The sequence below is a fragment of the Macaca thibetana genome, chromosome X (assembly GCF_024542745.1).
Source record: "Macaca thibetana thibetana isolate TM-01 chromosome X, ASM2454274v1, whole genome shotgun sequence".
Taxonomy (NCBI): domain Eukaryota; kingdom Metazoa; phylum Chordata; class Mammalia; order Primates; family Cercopithecidae; genus Macaca; species Macaca thibetana.
The window spans coordinates 72,308,727-72,330,916 of record NC_065598.1 but is presented as its reverse complement, the minus strand read 5'-3'; the positions used below and the strand labels follow the sequence as shown (position 1 = coordinate 72,330,916).

The 22,190-nt window shown below is 41.0% G+C and overlaps 2 protein-coding genes across 4 annotated transcripts in view; both read right to left on the bottom strand.

Annotated features, from left to right (window-relative positions):
* Positions 1 to 22,190, bottom strand: part of MAGEE1 (MAGE family member E1) — a 493,295-nt gene that overhangs the window by 316,791 nt on the left and 154,314 nt on the right. The gene's annotated exons all lie outside the window — the stretch shown is intronic.
* On the bottom strand, positions 6,606 to 11,837 carry PBDC1 (polysaccharide biosynthesis domain containing 1). 3 transcript variants are annotated; one of them, XM_050776428.1, is made up of 6 exons: positions 11,577 to 11,837; positions 11,117 to 11,182; positions 9,817 to 9,876; positions 9,155 to 9,295; positions 7,818 to 7,929; positions 6,606 to 7,190 (listed from the first exon to the last, which is right to left on the bottom strand). In XM_050776428.1, the coding sequence occupies exons 1-6, from the start codon at positions 11,604 to 11,606 to the stop codon at positions 6,898 to 6,900; spliced, it is 702 nt and encodes a 233-aa protein (XP_050632385.1). In that variant the 5' UTR covers positions 11,607 to 11,837; the 3' UTR covers positions 6,606 to 6,897. The 3 variants fall into 3 exon arrangements, with proteins under 3 accessions (XP_050632385.1, XP_050632386.1, XP_050632387.1); XM_050776429.1 differs by lacking the exon at positions 7,818 to 7,929 and having other exon boundaries at positions 11,577 to 11,836; XM_050776430.1 differs by lacking the exon at positions 9,817 to 9,876 and having other exon boundaries at positions 11,577 to 11,810.

The window sequence follows — 22,190 nt, the reverse complement described above, 5'->3', positions numbered from 1 at the left end:
GCTCACCTGATTAGGCAAGATCCACTCAGGATAATCTCCTCTTTGATTAACTCAAAATAAAATGATCAGTAACTTAATCACAGGAATAAAATTTCTTCATATTCACAAGTCATGCCCACACTGAAACAGATGGGAATTATAAAGAACATGTATGCCAAGCGGTGGTTACCTTAAGTCCATCTTAACAATTGCCTACCACACCAGAGCACCATTCTGCCCACTCCTTCACCTCTAACTTTGGATACTGCCTTGAATTCCTGGCCCCTTACAGTGCAGCTGCAGTATTCTGTGTATTTCCCTCCCTTTCCCCAGATTTCATCACCCAGTCTTTGGACAGATGCCTCTTGCTTTAAAGCACTCTGACTTTCAACTGCATGTTTCTTATTCTCTAAAACCAATCAGAGAGAAGTCAATAGGCACATTTTCTTACTGGTGAGCTACCTGGAAAAGGCCATCAGGGGCACAGCTGTATGTGACCAATAATCTTTATTCTTCCTCAGCCTCAAGCAATGTATATGTATGCACTTTTGTGAATATTTAGTAACATATGAACTAGAAAAAGTTAATACAGTAAAAGTTCTTAATAACAAAGTCTGTCTAGTATGAAGTATTTAACATTGTCCTACCCCTTTTAAAAAAGACATTTTCATAAAATGAAGACTCTAACAAATGTTTTAAATATTTTTAAGAATTTGCCAAAGACAATTAATGGAGAAACCTATTTGCTTTGTGCACAATTGTTGCTGCTAGATATATGCATCTACAGTTCAGCTCTTGCCTAGGGCATAACTTGTCAATTAGTTTTCATTTTTATTTTTTCCCTGTGTTCACTGGAATAAAAAGGCCTCATTTTTCCCTTCTCTGCTTGGTAAATCCTTTCTTGCATCATGATGCTGTGGTTAGCCTTGTATTTACTGTATGTACTATAAATATTGTGGTTTCTTCTAACCAGTTTCAACAATCAAGCTCAGTGTGTCTATGAGGTAATGAATAAACTTTTATATACATATGGAGATAACTGAAGCATGTACTCTTAAAAGCCATTAGATGGTGGCTGGCAAGATGGCCGAATAAGAACAGCTCCGGTCCGTAGCTCTAAGCGAGATCAACACAGAAGGCAGCTGATTTCTGCATTTCCAACTGAGGTACCCAGCTCAACTCATTGGGACTGGTTAGACATTGGGTGCAGCCCGTGGAGGGCAAACCGAAGCAGGGCGGGGCATTGCCTCACCTGGGAAGGGAAAGGGGTGGGGAACTCCCTCCCCTAGCCAAGGGAAGCCATGAGGGACTGTGCCCTGAGGAATGGTACACTCAGGCCAAGATACTATGCTTTTCACATGGTCTTCGCAACCTGGAGACCAGGAGAGTCCCTCCAGTGCCTACACTACCAGGGACCTGGGTTTCAAGCACAAAACTGGAATACTTTTTGGGCACACAAGCAGCTGCCGTAGGAGTATTTTTTCAAACACCAGTGGCGCCTGGAACACCAGTGAGATAAAACCGTTCACTCCCCTGGAAAGGGGACTGAAGCCAGGCAGCCAAGTGGTCTAGCTCAGCAGATCCCACCCCCACAGAGCCTAGAAAGCTAAGATCCACTGGCTTGATTTCTCACCACCAGCACAGCAGTCTGAAGTCGACTTGGGACTCTCAAGCTTGGTGGGGGGAAGGACATCTGCCATTACTGAGGCTTCAATAGGTGGTTTTCCCTTCACAGGGTAAACAAAGCCTCCGGTAAATTTGAACTGGGTGGGGCCCATTGAAGTTGAGCAAAGTCACTGTAACCAGACTGCCTCTCTAGATTCCTCCTCTCGGGGCAGGGCATCTCTGAAAGAAAGACAGCAGCCCCAGTAAGGCGCTTATAGATAAAACTCCCATCTCCTTGGGACAGAGCACCTGAGGGAAGGAACAACTGTGGGTGCAGCTTCAGCAGACTTAAAAGTTCCTGCCTGACAGTTCCGGAGAGCAGTGGATCTCCCAGCACAGCACTCAGGCTCTGCTAAGAAACAGACTACCTCCTCAAGTGGGTCCCTGATCCCTTTGCGTCCTGACTGGGAGACACTTCCCAGCAGGGGTTGATGGACACTTCATACAGGAGCGCCCCGGCTGGCATCTGGTGGGTGCCCTCTGGGATGAAGCTTCCAGAAGAAGGAAGAGGCAGCAATCTATGCTGTTCTGCAGCCTCTGCTGGTGATATCCAGGCAGATAAGAGTCTGGAGTGGACTTCCAGCAAACTACAGCAGACCTGCAGGAGAGAGGGCTGACTGTTAGAAGAAAACTAAAAAACAGAAAGGAATAGCATCAACATCAACAAAAAGGACGTCTAGACAGAAACCTCATCCAAAGCTCACCAACATCAAACAGCAAAGATAGATAAATGTACAAAGAGGAGAAAAAACCAGCACAAAAGGCTGAAAATTCCAAAAACCAGAATGCCTCTTCTCCTTCAAAGGATCACAACTCCTCCCCAGCAAGGGAACAAAACTAGATGGAGAATGAGTTTGACAAACTGAAAGAAGTAGGCTTTAGAGGGTGGGTAATAATAAACTCCTCTGAGCTAAAGAAGCATGTTCTAACCCAATGCAAGGAAGCTAAGAATCTTGAAAAAAAGTTTAGAGGAATTGCTAACTAGAATAACCAGTTTAGGGAAGAACATAAATGACCTGATGGAGCTAAAAAACACAGCACGAGAACTTCGTGAAGCATACACAAGGATCAATAGTCAAATAGATCAAGCAAAAGAAAGGCTATCAGAGATTGAAGATCAATTTAAAGTGTGAAGACAAGATGAGAGAAAAAAGAATGAAAAGAAGTAAACAAAGACTCCAAGATATATGGGATTATGTGAAAAGACCAAACCTATGATTGATTGGTGTACCTGAAAGTGATGGGAAAAATGGCACCAAGTTGGAAAACACTTTTCAGGATATTATCCAGGAGAACTTTCCCAAACGAGCAAGAGAGGCCAACAATCAAATTCAGGAAATACAGAGAACACCACTAAGATACTCCTCGAGAAGAGCAACTCCAAGACACATAATCGTCAGGTTCACCAAGGTTGAAATGAAGGAAAAAATGTTAAGGGCAGCCAGAGAGAAAGGTCAGGTTACCCACGAAGGGAAACCCATCAGATTAACACTGGATCTCTCTGCAGAAACGCTACAAGCCAGAAGAGAGGCAGTACTCAACATTCTTAAAAGAATTTTCAACCCAGAATTTCATATCCGGCCAAACTAAGCTTCATAAGTGAAAAAGAAAAAATCCTTTACAGACATGCAAGTGCTGAGAGATTTTGTCACCACCAGGCATGCCTTACAAGAGCTCCTGAAGGAAGCACTAAACATGGAAAGGATCAACCGGTACTACTCACTGCAAAAACATACGAAATTGTAAAGGCCATCGACACTATGAAGAAACTGCATCAACTAACGGGCAAAATAACCAGCCAGCATCATAAAGACAGAATCAATTTCACACATTAAAAATATGAACCTTAAATGTAAACTGGCTAAATGCCCCAATTAAAAGACACAGACTGGCAAATTGGATAGAGTCAAGACCCATCAGTGTGCGTAATTCAGGAGACCCATCTCACGTGCAAGGACACACATAGGCTCAAAATAAAGGGATGAAGAAATATTTACAAAGCAAATGGAAAGCAAAGATAAGCAGGGGTTCCAATGCTAGTCTCTGATAAAACGGATTTTAAACCAACAAAGACCAAAAGACACAAAGAAGGGTATTACATAATGGTAAAGGGATCAATGCAACAAAAAGAGCTAGCTATCCTAAATAGATATGCACCCAATAAGGAGCACTCAGTTTCACAAAGCAAATTCACAGAGACCTACAAAGACTTAGACTCCCACAGAATAATACTGGTAGACTTTAACACCCCACTGTCAATATTAGAAAGATAAATGAGACAGAAAATTAACAAGAATATTCAGGGCTTGAACTCAGTTCCGGAACAAGCAGACCTAACAGACATCTGCAGAACTCTGCACCCCAAATCAACAGAAAATATATTCTTCTCAGAACCACATCACACTTATGCTAAAATTGACCACATAATTGGAAGTAAAAGCTCCTCAGCAAATGCAAAAGAATGAAAATCATAACAAACAGTCTCTCAGACCACGGTGCAATCAAATTGGAAGGTAGGATTAAGAAACTCGCTCAAAACCACACAACTACATGGAAACTGAACAACTTGCTCTTGAATGCCTACTGGGAAAATAACAAAAAGAAGGCAGAAATAAAGATGTTCTTTGAAACCAATGGGAAAAAAGACACAACTATACCAGAATCTCTAGGACACAGCCAAAACAGTATTTAGAGGGAAATTTATAGCACTAAATGCCCACAAGAGAAAGCAGGATAGATAGATCTAAACTCGACATCCTAACATCACAATTAAAAGAACTAGAGAAGATAAACCAAATTCAAAAGATAACTAAAGACAAGAAATAACTAAGATCAGAGCAGAACTGAAGGTGACAGAGAAACAAAAAACCCTTCAAACAATCAATGAATCCAGGAGCTGGTTTTTTGAAAAGATCAACAAAATAGACTGCTAGCCATACTAATAAAGAAGAAAAGAGAGAGAATCAAATAGACGCAATAAAAAATGATAAAGGGGATATCACCACTGATCCCACAGGAATACAAACTACCATCAGCGAATACTAAAAAGACCTCTATGCAAATAAACTAGAAAACCTAGAAGAAATGGATAAATTCCTGGACACATACACCCTCCCAAGTCTAAACCAGGAAGAAGTCGAATCCCTGAATAGACCAATAGCAAGGTCTGAAATTGAGGCAGTAATCAATGGCCTAGAAACCAAAAAAAGTCCAGGACCAGACAGATTCACAGCCAGATTCTACCAGAGGTACCAAGAAGAACTGGTACCGTTCCTTCTGAAACTATTCCAAACAACAGAAAAAGAGGGACTCCTCCCTAACTCAATTTATGAGGCCAACATCATCCTGATACCAAAGCCTGGCAGAGACACAACAAAAAAAAGACAATTTTAGGCCAATATCCCTGAGGAACATCGATGGGAAAATCCTCAATAAAATACTGGCAAACCGAATACAGCAGCACATCAAAAAGCTTATCCACCACGATCAAGTCGGCTTCATCCCGGGGTTGCAAGGCTGGTTCAATGTATGCAAATCAATAAACGTAATCCATCACATAAACAGAACCAATGACAAAAAACACATGATTATCTCATTAGATCCAGAAATGACCTTCCATAAAATTCAACACTCCTTCATGCTAAAAACTCTCAATAAACTAGGTATTGATGGAAATGGAACATATCTCAAAATAATAAGAGCTATTTATGATAATCCAACAGCCAATATCATACTGAATGGATGAAAGCTGGAGGCATCCCCTTTGGAAATCGGCGCAAGACCAGAATGCCCTCTCTCACCACTCCTATTCAACGTAGTATTGGAAGCTCTGGTCAGGGCAATCAGCCAAGAGAAAGAAATAAAGCATTTTCAAATAGGAAGACAGGAAGTCAAATTGTCTCTGTCTGCAGATGACATGATTGTATATTTAGAAAACCCCAACATCTCAGCCCAAAATCTCCTTAAGCTGATAAGCAACTTCAGCAAAGTCTCAGGATACAAAATCTATGTGCAAAAATCACCAATAAACCAAAAATAGACAAACAGACAAATCATGAGTGAACTACCATTCACAATTGCTACAAAGAGAATAAAATACCTAGGAATCCAACTTACAAGGGATGTGAAGGACCTCTTCAAGGAGAACAACAAACCACTGCTCTAGAAAATAAGAGAGGACACAAACAGATGGAAAAACATTCCATGCTCATGGAGAGAAAAAAATCAATATAGTGAAAATGGCCATACTGCTCAAAGTAATTTCTTGATTTAATGCTATCCCCATCAAGCTACCATCCACTTTCTTCACAGAATACCCGTCTCTACTAAACATACAAAAAATTAGCTGGGTGTGGTGGCACGCGCCTGTAGTCCCAGCTACTTGGGAGGCTAAGGCAGGAGAATCACTTGAACCCAGGAGGCCAACGTTGTAGTGAGCTGAGATCGCGCCACTGCACTCCAGCCTGGAAGTCAGAGTGAGACTCTGTCTCAAAAAAAAAAAAAAAAAAAAAAAAAAAGCGTAGCCACTCTGGTTTTCCTCTTTTTTTTTTTTTTTTTTTTTTTTTTGCTAGCTTTCAGGCAACATTCTGGCTACCAAAAGAAAAGCAAATACTGAAGCATGTCCAGTCTCTTGCTCTTCTAATTCTTCTAATATGAACTGGGCTGCATTCACTAGTCTGACAGGTTCAGGTTGCAGATATTTATCAAATCTTTAGTCATATATAGCAAAGAAATCAGGGAGTTATAGTCACTCAGAGATTAAGAGTCAATTCTTACATAAGGACTTCTAATCCCAACACCGGGTATAACTTAACAAGTTTAGAGAACTTTACTACAGGAAACAGTGAGATGCAGTAAGAAACAGGAGTAAATTATTATATATAAGACATGGTGATGAGATTATATATTTGAAAAAAATTTCAAGTGTCAAATACCTTTTTAAAATCAGTCACAGATATAGATAATAAGAACCAAAAGAAATTTATTTACAAATTTCTTACTTGACCAGTGGTGTCATCCAAGCAACAGTATACCAGGAAAAATCAATTAACACCCCACTAATAGTCTTTAGAACAGTTCATACAAGGGAATGACCAGAGCAGTTCCTGACTGTTAGACTAGAAAGATGTCCTCCTGAGTATCCTTCAATTGTACATGAATTTACATTTTACCAAAGGGGTCTATGCAAGTAGCACCGTGGCACTTGTAGACTCAATTAAGTCAAAGCTTCTAGAGTGCTGTTCCCTGTATACCTTACATAGCTTTTTCACCACTTTTGTTGATTTCTTTGTCAGCTTCTTTCTCTTTTTTTCCTCCTTTGTCAGTTTTGTCTTCTCTGTTGATTCCTTCCTTTTTTTCTTCTCCACTATCAGCTCCTTTCTCTCCTCTATTCTTGGTGTTCTCTTCTTCTCCATTGTCAGCTCCTTTTTCTCCTCCATTGTTGACTCCTTTCTCTCCTTCTTTGTCCTGAACACTGATATAAACAGCTTTGTTATAGCCTTCCCGGTTCCGAGCAATTTCAATGGCAAAGAATTGTATCCTGGGGGCTGAAAAATGAACAGAATTGATTATCATCCTACTCTCAGTTTATTCCCTAAATCTCTTTTTTTTGAGACAGGGTCTCACTCTGATGACCAGGGCTGGACTGCAGTGGCACAATCACAGCTTACTGCAGCCTCAATTTCCCTGGTTCAAGCAATCCTCCTGCCTCAGTCTCCTGAATAGCTGGAACTACAAACACTCACCACTACAACTACACCTGGCTAATTTTTTAAATGTTTTTGTAGAGATGGGATCTCCCTATGTTGCCCAGGCTGGTCTCAAAATCCTCAGCTCAAGTGATCCGCCCATGTCAGCCTCCCAAAGTGCTGGGATTACAAGGCATGAGACACTGTGCCTGGCCTGCTCCCTAAATATGCTGGAAATCTGACAAAATTGAAATAACATGCAAACCATTCGAGTATAGTCATAAACTTCAGAGACCTTTAATTCCAATCTCATATTAATGAGATTGAAAATACTTAACTATCTTCAAGTTACGTAAAAAATAGCAACAAGATCTTTAAAGATGAAACAAGATAAGGTGACCTAACTATACGTGTCACTGATTCATCAGTAAAACCAGACTGTTCAGTCTCCTTATAGAGAAACAATTCCAGAGGGAAGAAACTCACCAAAGATGGTGTTTTCCTCAGTATAGCCCTGAGAACAATCTAGTCGCAGCAAAGTACCATAGTTGAAGTCTTCAACAATCCCATTAAACTTCAAGCAGAATGGCCTCCACTTCTATAAAGGCAAATACAATGCTTTAGCTGACAAATGCAAGAGGTTGATGTACTAAGGCCAGGAGAGGGACTTCCATTTCCCCAGTAAGGAAAATAATCACAGTGAGACTAGGAATGAGGTGATTGTTGGTTTCACAGTGAAACTAGCAATGCGTTTTTGTGCTACCTACTGTGTCTTTAGACTGGTATTTCCCAAGATGAACAATATTTTACTTGAAAAATACATAAATCCTTTGCTGCAGAATTAAAATATGATTTCTTAAGTAAATTGTTTTGTTTTGAAGTTATTGGTCAGTTCAGCCCAAAATGGTCATCTATCCCCACTAAAACACAAATGATTTTAATAAAGAAGTCCATTCAGTAGTGACAATTTTCCAAAGACAAAGATCACTAACTGCCTGCTAGAAGTTAAAAGTGTAGATTCTTGGCTGGGTGCGGTGGCTCGCGCCTATAATCCCAGCACTTTGAAAGGCCGAGGCAGGCAGATCGCTTGAGCTCAGGAGTTTAAGACCAGCCTGGTCAACAAGGTGAAACCCCGCCTCTACCAAAAAATACAAAATATTAGCTGGGCATGGTAGCATATACCTGCAGTCCCACCTACTAGGGAAGCTGAAGCAGGAGGACTGCTTGAGCCTGAGAGGTGGAGGTTGTAGTGAGCTGAGATGGCCTGGGCAACAGAGTGAGACCCTATATCAAAAAAAAAAAAAAAAAAAAAAAACAAACTTTAGATTCTTCATTAGCCAAGGGTTTACTCTCAAGGAAAAATTTTTTTTCCTAACTGTAAAAGTGTTAGTATCCTATCAAAGTATAGGATAATCACATAAGCAATGAAAAACAAAAGTTTTCCAGTTATCCATGGCCTGTAATCACATGAACTTAAATCCAGAGAATCAAACACCTTCCTATACCCTATTTGCCACTCCCCATCCAAGTCTTCTGGCTATACGACTTAAATAAACTGATCCATCCTCCTCTGAAAGGGCTGATGGGTGGAGATTTAAAATATCCAAGACAAAAAGGAGAAAAAAATAGACTCAACAACATGAAAAGTCCATAAACTGGAAAAACATTCATTTCCTAACTTAGTTGATTAAAACTAGAAAAGTAGTTCTGGTTCTTCACATATTTTTCTTAAACAAAAAAAGAGCTTAAATGTAAAAAACCATATTCACAATCAAAAATTGTTGGTTAAATGCTAAGTAATATTTAAGAAAGAGAATTTTTACCTCTTTGGCTGATTCTGACTTGAGTTCTTCTGGGTCCAATACATCTATCCTAAGGGTCTCAAAATTTTTCCGGAACTCAGAGTAAATTTGGTCATCTACTTTGGTGAGTTTCAGGAACTGTGGGTCAACTGATGAAATCAGCTGCCAAACAGTAAGAAAACATACAGATGCTAGTTTGTAATTTACTATACTTCTATCTTCCCCATTCCCGCCAGAAAACCTTTATGGTTCTCAGGGCAGAAGATCTCTTCAAGAAGTGTCGACAGCCTACATCCTGGATGAAATCATGACAGTTTAAGGCCATAACATATTATTACAATCCCTTCCACCAATTTGGCAGTTGGCTTATTTAACCATAGTACTGCCTGGCTATTGCCCTCCATGGATTGCTCGTTCATTCAACAAACATTTATTAAGTGCCTACTATGTATGGGCCAGACGCCCTCTTGTCAGTTAGCATTACAACACTGGGTAAAGCAGCAGAACTCATTGTAGAAACAAATTTGCCTTCACTCCTCTGTTGTCTGTGGGTAAGAACTTACATTAATAAAAACTATCTCCAAAACACAACTGTTTAACTTGCTGAGAATAGTGATAAGCAGAGCATCATATGTTATAATTACATGTTTAATTCTGCTTAATGATGAAGACAGACAACTCACCTTGTAATAGACTTCAGCATGTTGCATTGCTCTCATGGCCCAAGCCATCTCAATATCAGGCTGCAAAGGAGTGAAGAATGCCAGGTCATAAATCTCCCCATCCTACTACTGAATAACAAATTAAGGAAGTATGTGGATGTCTAGTTAATGCTCAAGAGGGCTACCAAACTTGATGTTACTGTCAAATGATAAAAACTGGAGTAATAAATTTGGACAATAATTCTTTTGTCCGTATGACAACCAAAAGAAGCTACCTACACAGTGTGATGAACACAGTGAGCCACTGCCTATCTCTTCCCAGCTGCTAGTGAAAGCTGGGAGACTAAATAAAGCAGTAGACAAATCACCTTCTCGGGATTGAGCTAAATCATTGTAAAACTGAAATAATACACCCATCAATTCCACTGAGTTGTTGGGTGAACAAAGAATCAAGATGAAAATTACTTTTCATTTTTAAGATTGAAGCATGTCGTAATCATTTTTGTTTGCCAGCCAATTCCCCATACTGTAACACCTAGAAATGAATTAGCACATGAAACAGATCAAGGTTACAGTAAGTCTTACCAAGCACCCACCTGTTCCACTGGAATCTCCCATTCCAACGAGACCGAGCTATTTCACTGACTCCAGAAAAAGCCATTTACATTTGTTATCTCCATGCCTTAGACCATGCACTTTTCCTACCTGCCAGTCCATGTCCTTTGTCCACCTACACTTGGAGGATACAGTTAAAGCTCCATTTCTTCAGTCAAGTCTTCTACTTCCTTGACCCCTTAGGGATTTCTCCTTCAGCTAAATTATTTGGATCTTATGGCCTGACCCACTCATTATATGTATCACATTCTTATTTGGGTGTTTTTACTATTCTCACATCCCCTTGTCTTGTTTTGGAAAATACGTCATAGACTTTCTCAGTAATTTTCTAAACCAGACACACATAAGCCAGTCCAACTTTGCTGCACAATGGAATCCCTCAGAGACCCTTTAAAAATACTGATTCTTGGCTCTCATTCCCCAGACATTCTGATTTAGATGGTATGAACAGCAATCTAGGCAGCGGGATGTTTAAAAGCTCCCCAGTAATTCTAAAGCGTGGCCAACTTGGGGAACCACTTTCACAGGCGTTAGTCCTGCGTTTGCGTACTAAGATTAAAACGAATTGAACGCAGGTGCTGTTTCTGGTGTAAGCGGAGAGGGTCTGCGGTAGATTATCAGGACATGAAGTTGTAACTTAGCGGCAGGTCCTGCAGAGATCCCAGGCTAGCTGAGTGGGTGGGAGGTGTGGGTGAGTCATACTCACGTCGTTGCCATACGACTCTGCTGGGAGAGAAAGCGCATGTGCCACAGACACCAACTCCCCGGAAACCTAGAAAGGGGGAAAAAGAGTTCAAGGCTCCACCCAAGGCCGGGCACGGTGGCTCGTGTCTGTAATCCCAGCACTTTGGGAGGCTGGAGGCGGGCGGATCGCCTGAGCCCAGGAGTTTAAGACCAGCCTGGGTGACATGGCGAAACCCCGTCTCTACAAAAAATACAAAAAAAAATTAGCTGGGCGTGGTGGCACGGGCCCGTAGTCCCAGCTCCTCGGGAGGCTGAGGTGGGCGGAAGACCTGAATCCCGGAGGTCGAGGCTGCAGTGAGCCTTGATCCCACCACTGCGCTCCAGCCTGGGCGACTGAGTGACACCCTGTCTCAAAAAAGAACAAAAAAAGGCTCCACCTGGCTCGACCTCCCCACTCACCCGACCCCAGAGCAGCGTCTCACCTGTTCATCAGTTCCACTGGTGGCCGCCATGTTGCAAACCAGAAAGCGTGGCTGCTTCCGCAGCTGATTGGAAAGCTGAGCCGGATCAGAGTCGTTCTCAACTGGCGGCTCCACTGTGCACTCTCCCTCCCCGCGAGGAAGTTGCTGGCCCCGCCTTACCCTCCCCGCGCAGGCGCAGAGGTGGAGTACTGGTGCGTAGGCTGGACTGCTTGAGAGATCTGAGGTGATTGACTGATCAGTAATTTTGGTGGTGATCACGGGAAAAGGTTGAGTTAAAATAGTGCCCCTTTCGTGTCTTCACTGTGCCGTGTGCCCAGCCAAAATTCAAATTCACTCTCCATTCAAGTGCGCATATACGCACATGCGCATACACATACACCCCAGTACCCACAACCAGGGAGTGATTCACGAAAAGGCATGGTGCTAGGGGGCGGAGTGCAGGGATGAAGAATTTAGTACCTGCCTTGGAAGAACTAGATATAGTGAGGGACCGGACACAGTAGTGCTCACAGCATAGCATCGGATGTTGTGGGAGCATGAATGGGGGATACCTAAGCCAAATTATGAAGGGAGCTTAGCCAAGCAGACAGGGAAAGACAGTCCAGGCAGAAGGAAGAGCACAAACAAAGCCATTAATGGCACCTTGCTGGGAATTACAAAAACAGTATAGCTGAATCCAGAGTGGAGTCATCGAGGGAGCACAGGGCTTTTGGTATGCTGAATGTTAGGGAGTAGAGAGTTTACCCTTAGAGCAACACTAAGCTACTGAAGATTTTTAAGTAGGCCAGCTTCATGGTCAGACTTAACTTTTCTGATCTCTGTAACACAACATGGAAGATTAATTTGAGGAAGACGAAATTGGAGACAGAGACACCAGCTTGAAGGCAGTGGGTGATGAAAATCTAAACTAAAGCAGTGACAGTTGAGATGAATTTTGAGAATTAATGGGGCTTATAATCAATAGAACTTTTTGACTAATTTCATGTAGAGCATAAAGGAGAATTAGGATTCTACTATGACTCCCAGATTTCAGAATAGGATTTGGGGATAAATATCGTTGAGCAAGGGAACACAGAGGAGAGATGATGAGTTTAATTTGAGAAGTTAAGTTTAGAAGAGCCTATGGGGCATTCAGATAGAATTGACCAGGCAGAGGGAGATCTGATCGGAGATAAATTTGATAGTTGGTACTTCAGGTTTAGTTGAGCTTTCATAAGAAATCTATAAAGAACTGTAAAGACACAAAAAGCAGCAGGTCAAGCATTTATGAAGGAAAAAAGGCAGCAAAAAAAAAAAAAAAGACTTAAAAAAAAGTTGTCAGTTGTCTGTCAAAGAACAAGGCGAAGCCTCACAGAAACCAAAGGATGTAAGAGCTTCTAGAAATAAGTGGTGAGCAGAACCCAGTACTCTCAGTTGAGTATACTAAGCATAAACATATAGGGAGGTTGACAACCTTAGCAAGAGCAGGTTTAGTAGAATGGTCATTGACAACCTGAACAAGGGCAGAAGTCAGATGGTAGTGGGTTGAAGAGGGAGTGGGAGATAAAAAAGAGATGTTAGTGATCATGGAAAGTTCTTCCAAAACAGGTGCAGCTAGAAAGAAACATGAGGTCTAGGGACTTTTTTTAAAAATCGGGGTAAAGACCAGATAATATAAAAATTTACCATTTTAATCATTTTTAAGTGTACACTTAGGTAGTGTTAAGTATATTTACATTGTTGTGTGACAGATCTCCAGAACTTTTTCATTTTGCAAAATTGAAACTCCGTATGCATTAAAGAACGATTCTCCACTTTCCTCTCCTTTTGGCCCCGGGTAGCCACCATTATATTTTCTATGAATTTAATTACGTTAGACACTGCATATAACTGGAGTCATACCGTATTTTTCTTTTGGGGACTGAATAATGTCCTCAAGTTTCATCCACTTTGTAGCATATGACAGGATTTCCAACATTTTTAAAGCTGAATAATATTCCATTAAGGCCGGGTGCGGTGACTCATGCCTGTAATCCTAACACTTTGGGAGGCTGAGGCAGGCGGCTCACTTGAGATCAGGAGTTCGAAACCAGCCTGGCTAACACAGTGAAAGCCCATCTGTACTAAAAACACAAAAAAAAATTAGCCAGACATGGTGGCGGGTGCCTGTAATCCCAGCTTCTTGGGAGGCTGAGATAGGATAATTGCTTGAACCTGGGAGGCAGAGGTTGTAGTGAGCCGAGATCGCACCACTGCACTCCAGCCTGAGTGACAGAGTGAGACTGTCTCACAAAAAAAAAAAAAAAAAAAAAAAAAGATTGTATGTAAATACCACATCTTGTTTATCCATTTATTCATTGATAAACACTTGGGTTACTTTCACCTTTTGGCTATTGTGCATAATGCTGCTATGAACGTGAGTGTACAAATATCACTGTGAGACCTTGCTTTCGGTTTTGTTTTTTGTTTTTTGTTTTTTGTTTTTTTTTTGGATATTTACCCAGAATTAGGATCACTGGATCATATAATTAATCATATGGTTAATGGGTCTTATTTTTAATGTTTTAGGGAACCCAGGCACTTTAAAAATTATTTTCAGTTTAGAGAAACTTAAGAGTACTGAGTAACTGGCCTTATGCAAAATACTTTCCTGGAGGATAAGCTAGGTCTCTCTCCAAAGAAACTTCATGAATGAAGAGAGATAGCAAAAGTAGGAAATAGTGCTGCAATAAAAATACATGCATATGTGTCTTTACAATAGAATGATTTATAATCCTTTGCGTATATACCCAGTAATGGGATTGCTGGGTCAAATGGTATTTCTAGTTCTAGATCCTTGACAAATCACCACGCTGTCTTCCAGAATGATTGAACTAATTTACACTCCAACTAACAGTGGAAAAGCGTTCCTATTTCTCCACATCCTCTCCAGCATCTGTTGTTTCCTGACATTTTAATGATCGCCATTCTAACTGACATGAGATGGTATCTCATCGTGGTTTTGATTTGCATTTCTTTAATGACCAGTGATGATCAACTTTTTTTCATATGTTTGTTGGCTGCATAAATGTCTTCTTTTGAGAAGTGTCTGTTCATATCCTTTGCCCACTTTTTGACGAAGTTGGTTTTTTTGTTTGTTTGTTTGTTTGTAAATTTGTTTAAGTTCTTTGTAGATTCTGGATATGAGCCTTTTGTCAGATGGGTAGATCACAAAAAATTTTCTCCATTCTGTATGTTGCCTGTCCACTCTGATGATAGTTTCTTTTGCTGTGCAGAAGCTCTTTAATTTAATTAGATCTCATTTGTTAATTTTGGCTTTTGTTACCATTGTTTTTGGTGTTTTAGTCAGGAAGTCTTTGCCCATACCTATGTCCTAAATGGTATTGCCTAGGTTTTCTTCTAGGGTTTTTATGGTTTTAGGTCTTACGTTTAAGTCTTTAAATCATTTGAGTTAATTTTTGTATAATGTGTAAGGAGGGGATCCAGTTTCGGCTTTCTGCATATGGCTAGCCAGTTTTCCCAACACCATTTATTAAATAGGGAATCCTTTCCCCATTGCTTGTTTTGTCAAAGATCTGATGGTTGTATATGTGTGGAGTTATTTCTGAGGCCTCTGTTATGTTCCAGTGGTCTATATATCTGTTTTGGTAGCAGTACCATGCTGTTTTGGTTAATGCAGCCTTATAGTATAGTATGAAGTTAGGTAGTGTGATGCCTCCAGCTTTGTTGTTTTTTCTTAGGATTGTCTTGGCTATACGGGTTCTTTTTTGGTTCCATATGAAATTGAAAGTAGTTTCTTTCCAATTCTGTGAGGACAGTCTATGGTAGCTTGATGGGCATAGCATTGAATCTATGAATTACTTTGGGCAGTATGGCCATTTTGATGATATTGATTCTTCCTAGCCATGAGCATGGAATATTTTTACATTTGTTTGTGTCCTGTCTGATTACCTTGAGCAGTGGTTTTTAGTTATCCTTATAGAGGTGCTTCACATCCATTGTAAGTTGTTTTCCCAGGTATTTTATTCTCATTGTAGCAATTGTGAATTGGAGTTTACTCATGATTTGGCTCTCCGTTGATCTGTTATATTGGTGTATAGGAATGCTTGTGATTTTTGTACATGGATTTTGTATCCTGACACTTTGCTGAAGTTGTTTATCAGCTTAAGGAGATTTTGGACTGAGATGGTGGGGTTTTCTAAATATACATTCATGTCCTCTGCAAACAGGGACAATTTGACTTCCTCTTTTCCTAATTGAATACCCTTTATTTCTTTCTCTTGCCTGATTGCCCTGGCCAGAACTTCCAATACTATGTTAAATAGAAGTGGTGAGAGAGGGCATCCTTATCTTGTGCCGGTTTTCAACAGGAATGCTTCCAGTTTTTGCCCATTCTGTATGACATTGGCTGTGGGTTTGTCATAAATAGCTCTTATTATTTTGAGATATCTTCCATTAATACCTAGTTTATTGAGAGTTTTTAGCATGAAGGGCTGTTGAATTTTATGGAAGGTCTTTTCTGCCTCTATTGAGATAATCATGTGGTTTTTGTCTTTGGTTCTGTTTATGTGATGGATTACGTTTATTGATTTGTTTATGTTGAACCAGCCTTGCAAACCTGGGATGAAGCTGACTTGACTGTGTTGGATAAGCTTTTTCATGTGCTGCTGGATTTGGTTTCCCAGTACTTTATTGAGGATTTTTGCATCGATGTTCATCAGGGATATTGGCCTGAAATTTTCTTTTTTTGTTGTGTCTCTGCCAGGTTTTGGTATTGGGATGATGCTGGCCTCATAAAATGAGTTAGGGAGGAGTCCCTCCTTTTCTATTGTTTGGAATAGTTTCAGAAGGAATGGTACCAGCTCTTCTTTGTACCTCTGGTAGAATCTGGCTGTGAATGTGTCTGGTCCTGGACATTTTATGGTTGGTAGGTTATTAATTGCCACCTCAATTTCAGACCTTGTTATTGGTCTCTTAAGGGTTTCGACTTCTTCCTGGTTTAGTCATGGGAGGGTGTATGCTTTGAGGAACGTACCCATTTCTTCTGGATTTTCTAGTTTATTTGCATAGCAGTGTTTATAATATTCTCTGATAGTAGTTTGTATTTCTGTGGGATCAGCAGTGATATCCCCTTTATCAGTTTTTATTGCATCTATTTGATTCTTCTCTTTTTTTTTTTTCCTGTATTAGTCTGGCTAGTGGTCTATATGTTTTATCTTTTCAAAAATCCAGCTCCTGGATTCATTGATTTTTTTGAAGGGTTTTTCGTGTCTCTATCTCCTTCAGTTCTCTGATCTTAGTTATTTCTTAACTTCTGCTAGCTTTTGAATTTATTTGCTCCTACTTCTCTAGTTGTTTTAAATGTGATGTTAGGGTGTTGATTTTAGATCTTTCCTGTTTGCTTTTATGGGCATTTAGTGCTATAAATTTCCCTCTAAACACTGTTTTAACTGTGTCCCAGAGATTCTGGTACGTTGTGTCTTTGTTCTCATTGTTTTTAATGAACATCTTTACTTCTGCCTTCATTTTGCTATTTACCCAGTAGTCATTCAGGAGCAGGTTATTCAGTTTCCATGTAGTTATGTGGTTTTGAGTGAGTGTCTTAATCCTACCTTCTAATTTAATTGCACTGTGGTCTGAGAGACTGTTTGTTATGATTTATGTTCTTTTGCATTTGCTGAGGGGTGTTTTACTTCCATTTATATGGTCAGTATTAGAATAAGTGCAATGTGGTACTGAGAAGAATGTATATTCTGTTGATTTGGGGTGGAAAGTTCTGCAGATATATATTAGGTCTGCCTGGTCCAGAGCTGAGTGAAGTCCTGGATATTCTTGTTAATATTCTGTCTCATTGATCTTTCTAATATTGGCACTGAGGTGTTAAAGTCTACCACTATTATTGTGTGGGAGTCTAAGTCTCTTTGTAGGTCTCTATGAACTTGCTTTACGAATCTGGGTGCTCCTGTATTTGGGTGCATATATATTTAGGATAGTTAGCTCTTTTTGTTTCATTGATCCCTCTACCATTATGTGATGCCCATCTTTGTCTTTTTTGATCATTGTTGGTTTAAAGTCTGTTTTATCAGACTAGGATTGCAACCCCTGCTTTCTTTTTTGCTCTCCATTTGCTTTGTAAATATTCCTCCATCCCTTTCTTTTGAGCCTATGTGTGTCTTTGCACGTGAGATGCATCTGAATACAGCACACTGATAGGTCTTGACTCTTTATCCAATTTGCCAGTCTGTGTCTTTCAATTGGGGCAGTTAGCCCATTTACACTTAAGGTTAATATTGTTATGTGTAAATTTGATCCTGTCATTGTGATCCTAGCTGGTTATTTTGCCCATTAGTTGATTCAGTTTCTTCATAGTGTCGATGGTCATTACAATTTGGTACATTTTTGTAGTGACTGGTACTGGTTGATCCTTTCCATGTTTAGTGCTTCCTTCAGGAGCTCTTGTAAGGCAGGCCAGGTGGTGACAAAATCTCTCAGCATTTGCTTGTCTGTAAAGGATTTTATTTCTCCTTCACTTATGAAGCTTAGTTTGGCTAGATATGAAATTCTAGGTTGCAAATTCTTTTCTTTAAGAATGTTGAATATTGGCCCCCACTCTCTTCTGGCTTGCAGGGTTTCTGCCAAGAGATCCACTGTTAGTCTGATGGGATTCCCTTTGTGGATAGCCCAACCTTTCTTTCTGACTGCCCTTAATATTTTATTCCTTCATTTCAGCCTTGGTGAACCTGACGATCATGTGTCTTGGGGTTGCTCTTCTTGAAGAGTATCTTTGTGGTGTTCTCTGTATTTCCTGAATTTGATTGTTGGCCTGCCTTGTTAGGTTGGGGAAGTTCTCCTGGATAATATCCTGAGGAGTGTTTTCCAACTTGGTTTCATTCTTCCTGTCACTTTCAGGTACACTTATCAAACACAGATTTGGTCTTTTCACATAGTCCCATGTTTCTTGGGGGCTTTGTTTGTTTCTTTTCCCTCTTCTTTCTCTAATCTTGTCTTCTCACTTTATTTCTTTGAGTTGATCTTCAATCTCTGATATCTTTCCTTCCACTTGATCCATTCAGCTGTTGATTCTTGTGTATGCTTCACAAAGTTCTTGTGCTGTGTTTTTCAGCTCCATCAGGTCATTTATTTTCTTCTCTAAACTGGTTATTTTAGTTAGCAATTCATCTAACATTTTTTAAGGTTCTTAGCTTCCTTGCATTGGGTTACAACATGCTCCTTTAGCTCGGAGGAGTTTGTTATTACCCACCTTCTGAAGCCTACTTCTGTTAATTTATCAAACTCATTCTCCATCCAGTTTTGTTCCCTTGCTGGAGAGGAGTTGTGATCCTTTGGAGGAGAAGAGGCATTCTGGTTTTTGGAATTTTCAGCCTTTTTGTGCTGATTTCTCCCCATCTTCATGGATTTATCTACCTTTGGTCTTTGAAGTCAGTGACCTTAGGCTGGGGTCTCTGAATTGACGTCCTTTTTGTTGACTATGACACTATTACTTTCTCTTTGTTAGTTTTCCTTCTAACAGTCAGGCCCCTCTGCTGCAGGTCTGCTGGAGTTTGCTGGGGGTCCACATCAGACCCTTTTTGCCTGGTTATCACCAGCAGAGGCTGCAGAACAGCAAAGATTGCTGTCTGTTCCTTCCTCTGTAAGCTTCTTCCTAGAGGGGCATCTGCCAGATGCCAGCCAGAGCTCTCCTGTTTGAGGTGTCTGTCGGCCCATACTGGGAGGTGCCTCCCAGTAAGGATACATGGGGGTCAGGGACCCACTTGAGGAGATAGTCTGTCCCTTATCAGAGCTCGAACGCTGTGCTGGGAGATCCGCTGCTGTCTTCAGAGCTGCCATGTAGGAACGTTTAAGTCTGCTGAAGCTGTGCCCCCAACCACCCCTTCCCCCAGGTGCTCTGTCTCAGGGAGGTGGGTGTTTTATCTATAAGTCCCTGAATGGGGCTGCTGCCTTGTTTTCAGAGATGCGCCCTCCAGAGAGGAGGGAATCTGGAGAGGCAGTCTGGCTGCAGTGGCCTTGCTGAGTGAGGTATGCTGGGCTCCTCCCAGATGGAACTTCTAGGAGGCTTTGTTTACACTGTGAGGGTGAAACCACCTACTCAAGCCTCAGCAATGGCAGACACCCTTCACCCCACCAAGCTGGAGCATCCCAGGTCGAGCTCAGACTGCTGTGGTAGCAGCGAGAATTTCAAGCCAGTGGATCTTAGCTTGCTGGGTTCTGTGGGGTTGAGACCCACCAAGCCAGACCACTTGGCTCCCTGGCTTCAGTCTCCTTTCCAGGGGAGTGAACGGTTCTGTCTTGCAGGCATTCCAGGCACCACTGGGGTTTGAAAAACTCCTGCAGCTAGCTCAGTGTCTGCCCAAATGGCTGCCCAGTTTTGTGCTGGAAACCCAGGGCCATGGTGGCATGGGCACCAGAGTGAATCTCCTGGTCTGTGGGTGGTGAAGACTGTAGGAAAAGCACAGTATCTGGGCCGAAGTGCACAGTACAGTCCCTAATGGCTTCCCTTGGCTAGGAGAGGGAGCTCCCAGACCCCTTGCACTTCCCTGGTGAGGTGACACCCCACTCTGCTTCGGCTCACCCTCCTTGGGCTGCACCCAGTGTTCAATCAGTCCCAGTGAGATGAACCAGGTACCTTAGTTGGAAATGCAAAAATCACCCACCTTCTGCATTGATCTCACTGGGAGCTGCAGACTGGAGCTGTTCCTACTCAGCCATCTTGCCAGCCAGGGCTCCTGTTTTCCTTATTTCTTACATACACTATACACCCCATTAAATTTGTCATTCAATCCCCAATATTTGTTGATTGCCTACTCAGAGCTATGCCCATATGTGTCTAAGACCTAGACATGTAGTGATGAAAAATGTACAGTACCCTCTCATAATGCACTCATCCTAGTGAGATATATTGTTATACTAAAACTGACCATTACAAAAAAAAAAAAAAAAAAAAAAAGACAGTAGTAATTATAATGATAGCGATTCCAAGGAATAGCACAGTGGCTGACACATATTAGAGGAGTGCCATGACTTTTTGTGGCATGAATGGATTAATGACAATACATTCAAAGCATTACTGGAAGACAAAGACATGAAACCTATCCTGTGAGCATTCTGGAACACGCTTGACTCCTGAAGTGAATACATCTTAAGGTTAAGGTTAAAAGCTCCTGATACGTTAAGTTCCCATGAAAACCTTAGCAGGTATCACTTTTGACTGAATATCTTCCATAGGTAAGGGTACAGAAATAACTATTGTTAACTGCTGACTATGGATCACATGAGACTCAGACTGTCCCATACCAGTCTGTGTTAGTATATGAGTATGTGTGTGCACATATGCATGAATGCACTTAAGAAAAAAAGTGTAATCCCAGCAGTTTGGGAGGCCAAGACGGGTGGGTCACTTGAGCTCAGGAGTTCGAGACCAGCCTGGGCAACATGGCAAAACTCCATCTCTACTAACAATACAAAAAATTAGCTGGGTGTGGTGGTTCCAGATACTTGGGAGGCTGAGGTGGGAGGATCACCTGAGTCCGGGAGGTGGAGGTTGCAGTGAACCGAGATCATGCCACTGCACTTCAGCCTGGGTAACAGAGTGAGACCCAATCTCAAAAAAAAAAAAAAAAAAAAAAAGAAAGAAAAAGAAAAAGAAAAAAGAAATAGAAAAGAAAAGAAAAGAAAGAAAAGAAAAAGAGTGACACCTCTCCAACTATACCAGGGGCAGTACAAATGATCTGGAATCAGGATAGATTTAAATTCACTTCCTCCTTGGAAGTTACCAACCTGACTCTCATACTCAGTCTTAGGGCCATGATGGTTTGTGGTTAAAGTTATGTCATCTTTTATTTCAGAGGCAACTGAGTTTTATTATCTATGTGGCCTTAGGCAAGTCTCTTAAATGCAGAGTCTTGGCTTCCTCACTTTGAAAGTGAAGATTACAGATACACTTGACTTATGTGCTTATTTTAATGATGGAATTATATAAGACATGAATGTATGGGCTCTTAGCACAGGGACTAGAATATACCAAATGCTCAGTAAATTATAGATCACTCAGAATGCCATGGACTTTCCAGACATAGGTCAGGTTTAAGCTCTAATATTATTTTCTGCAAAGGTTATTTTGTTCCACATCTGTGAAGGGAGATACCTGGGTTGAGCATGGGGGAGAAATAGGCATATGTTAGCCTAGTACTTGTGGGTCTAGCTGCAACTCCTTGATACTGTGGTGAGTTGGGACTATCACATTGGATGCGCATTGACCCCAGACATGCCCATCTCTTTGCAGTGCATCATAGGCTTTCCCCAAGGGACGTTCTGAAAGCCCCACTCAGAAAGCACAACACCAGGATGTTATAGACAAGACTTTGAATTTTAGAGGCAGGCAGCTCTGGATTTTAAAGAGGAAAATGAACTGAGCCCATGGTTTTTCTCTCTATAGTCACTGTTTTCTCCTTCCCTTCATTGGCTTTATTTACTCTGTCTCAATGCTCCCTTTCTTCCTTCTTTCTTGTTTTACTTTCTTGTAGTCACAGAGCAATTTTTCATAGAAACATAAAACATTTTTAAATACTATTAACACTTGGTAATTCAAGCCCCATCTTTAAATTTTCTCAGCTAGAA

Excerpts from the sequence above, each read along its gene's own strand:
- PBDC1 (XM_050776428.1), bottom strand. The coding sequence starts at position 11,606 with ATGGCGGCCACCAGTGGAACTGATGAACAG. Across the intron at positions 7,930-9,154 it reads AGTCAGAATCAGCCAAAGAG|AAGTGGAGGCCATTCTGCTT; the intron begins GTAAAAATTCTC and ends TTGCCTTTATAG. Across the intron at positions 7,191-7,817 it reads TGAGGAAAACACCATCTTTG|CCCCCAGGATACAATTCTTT; the intron begins GTGAGTTTCTTC and ends TTCATTTTTCAG.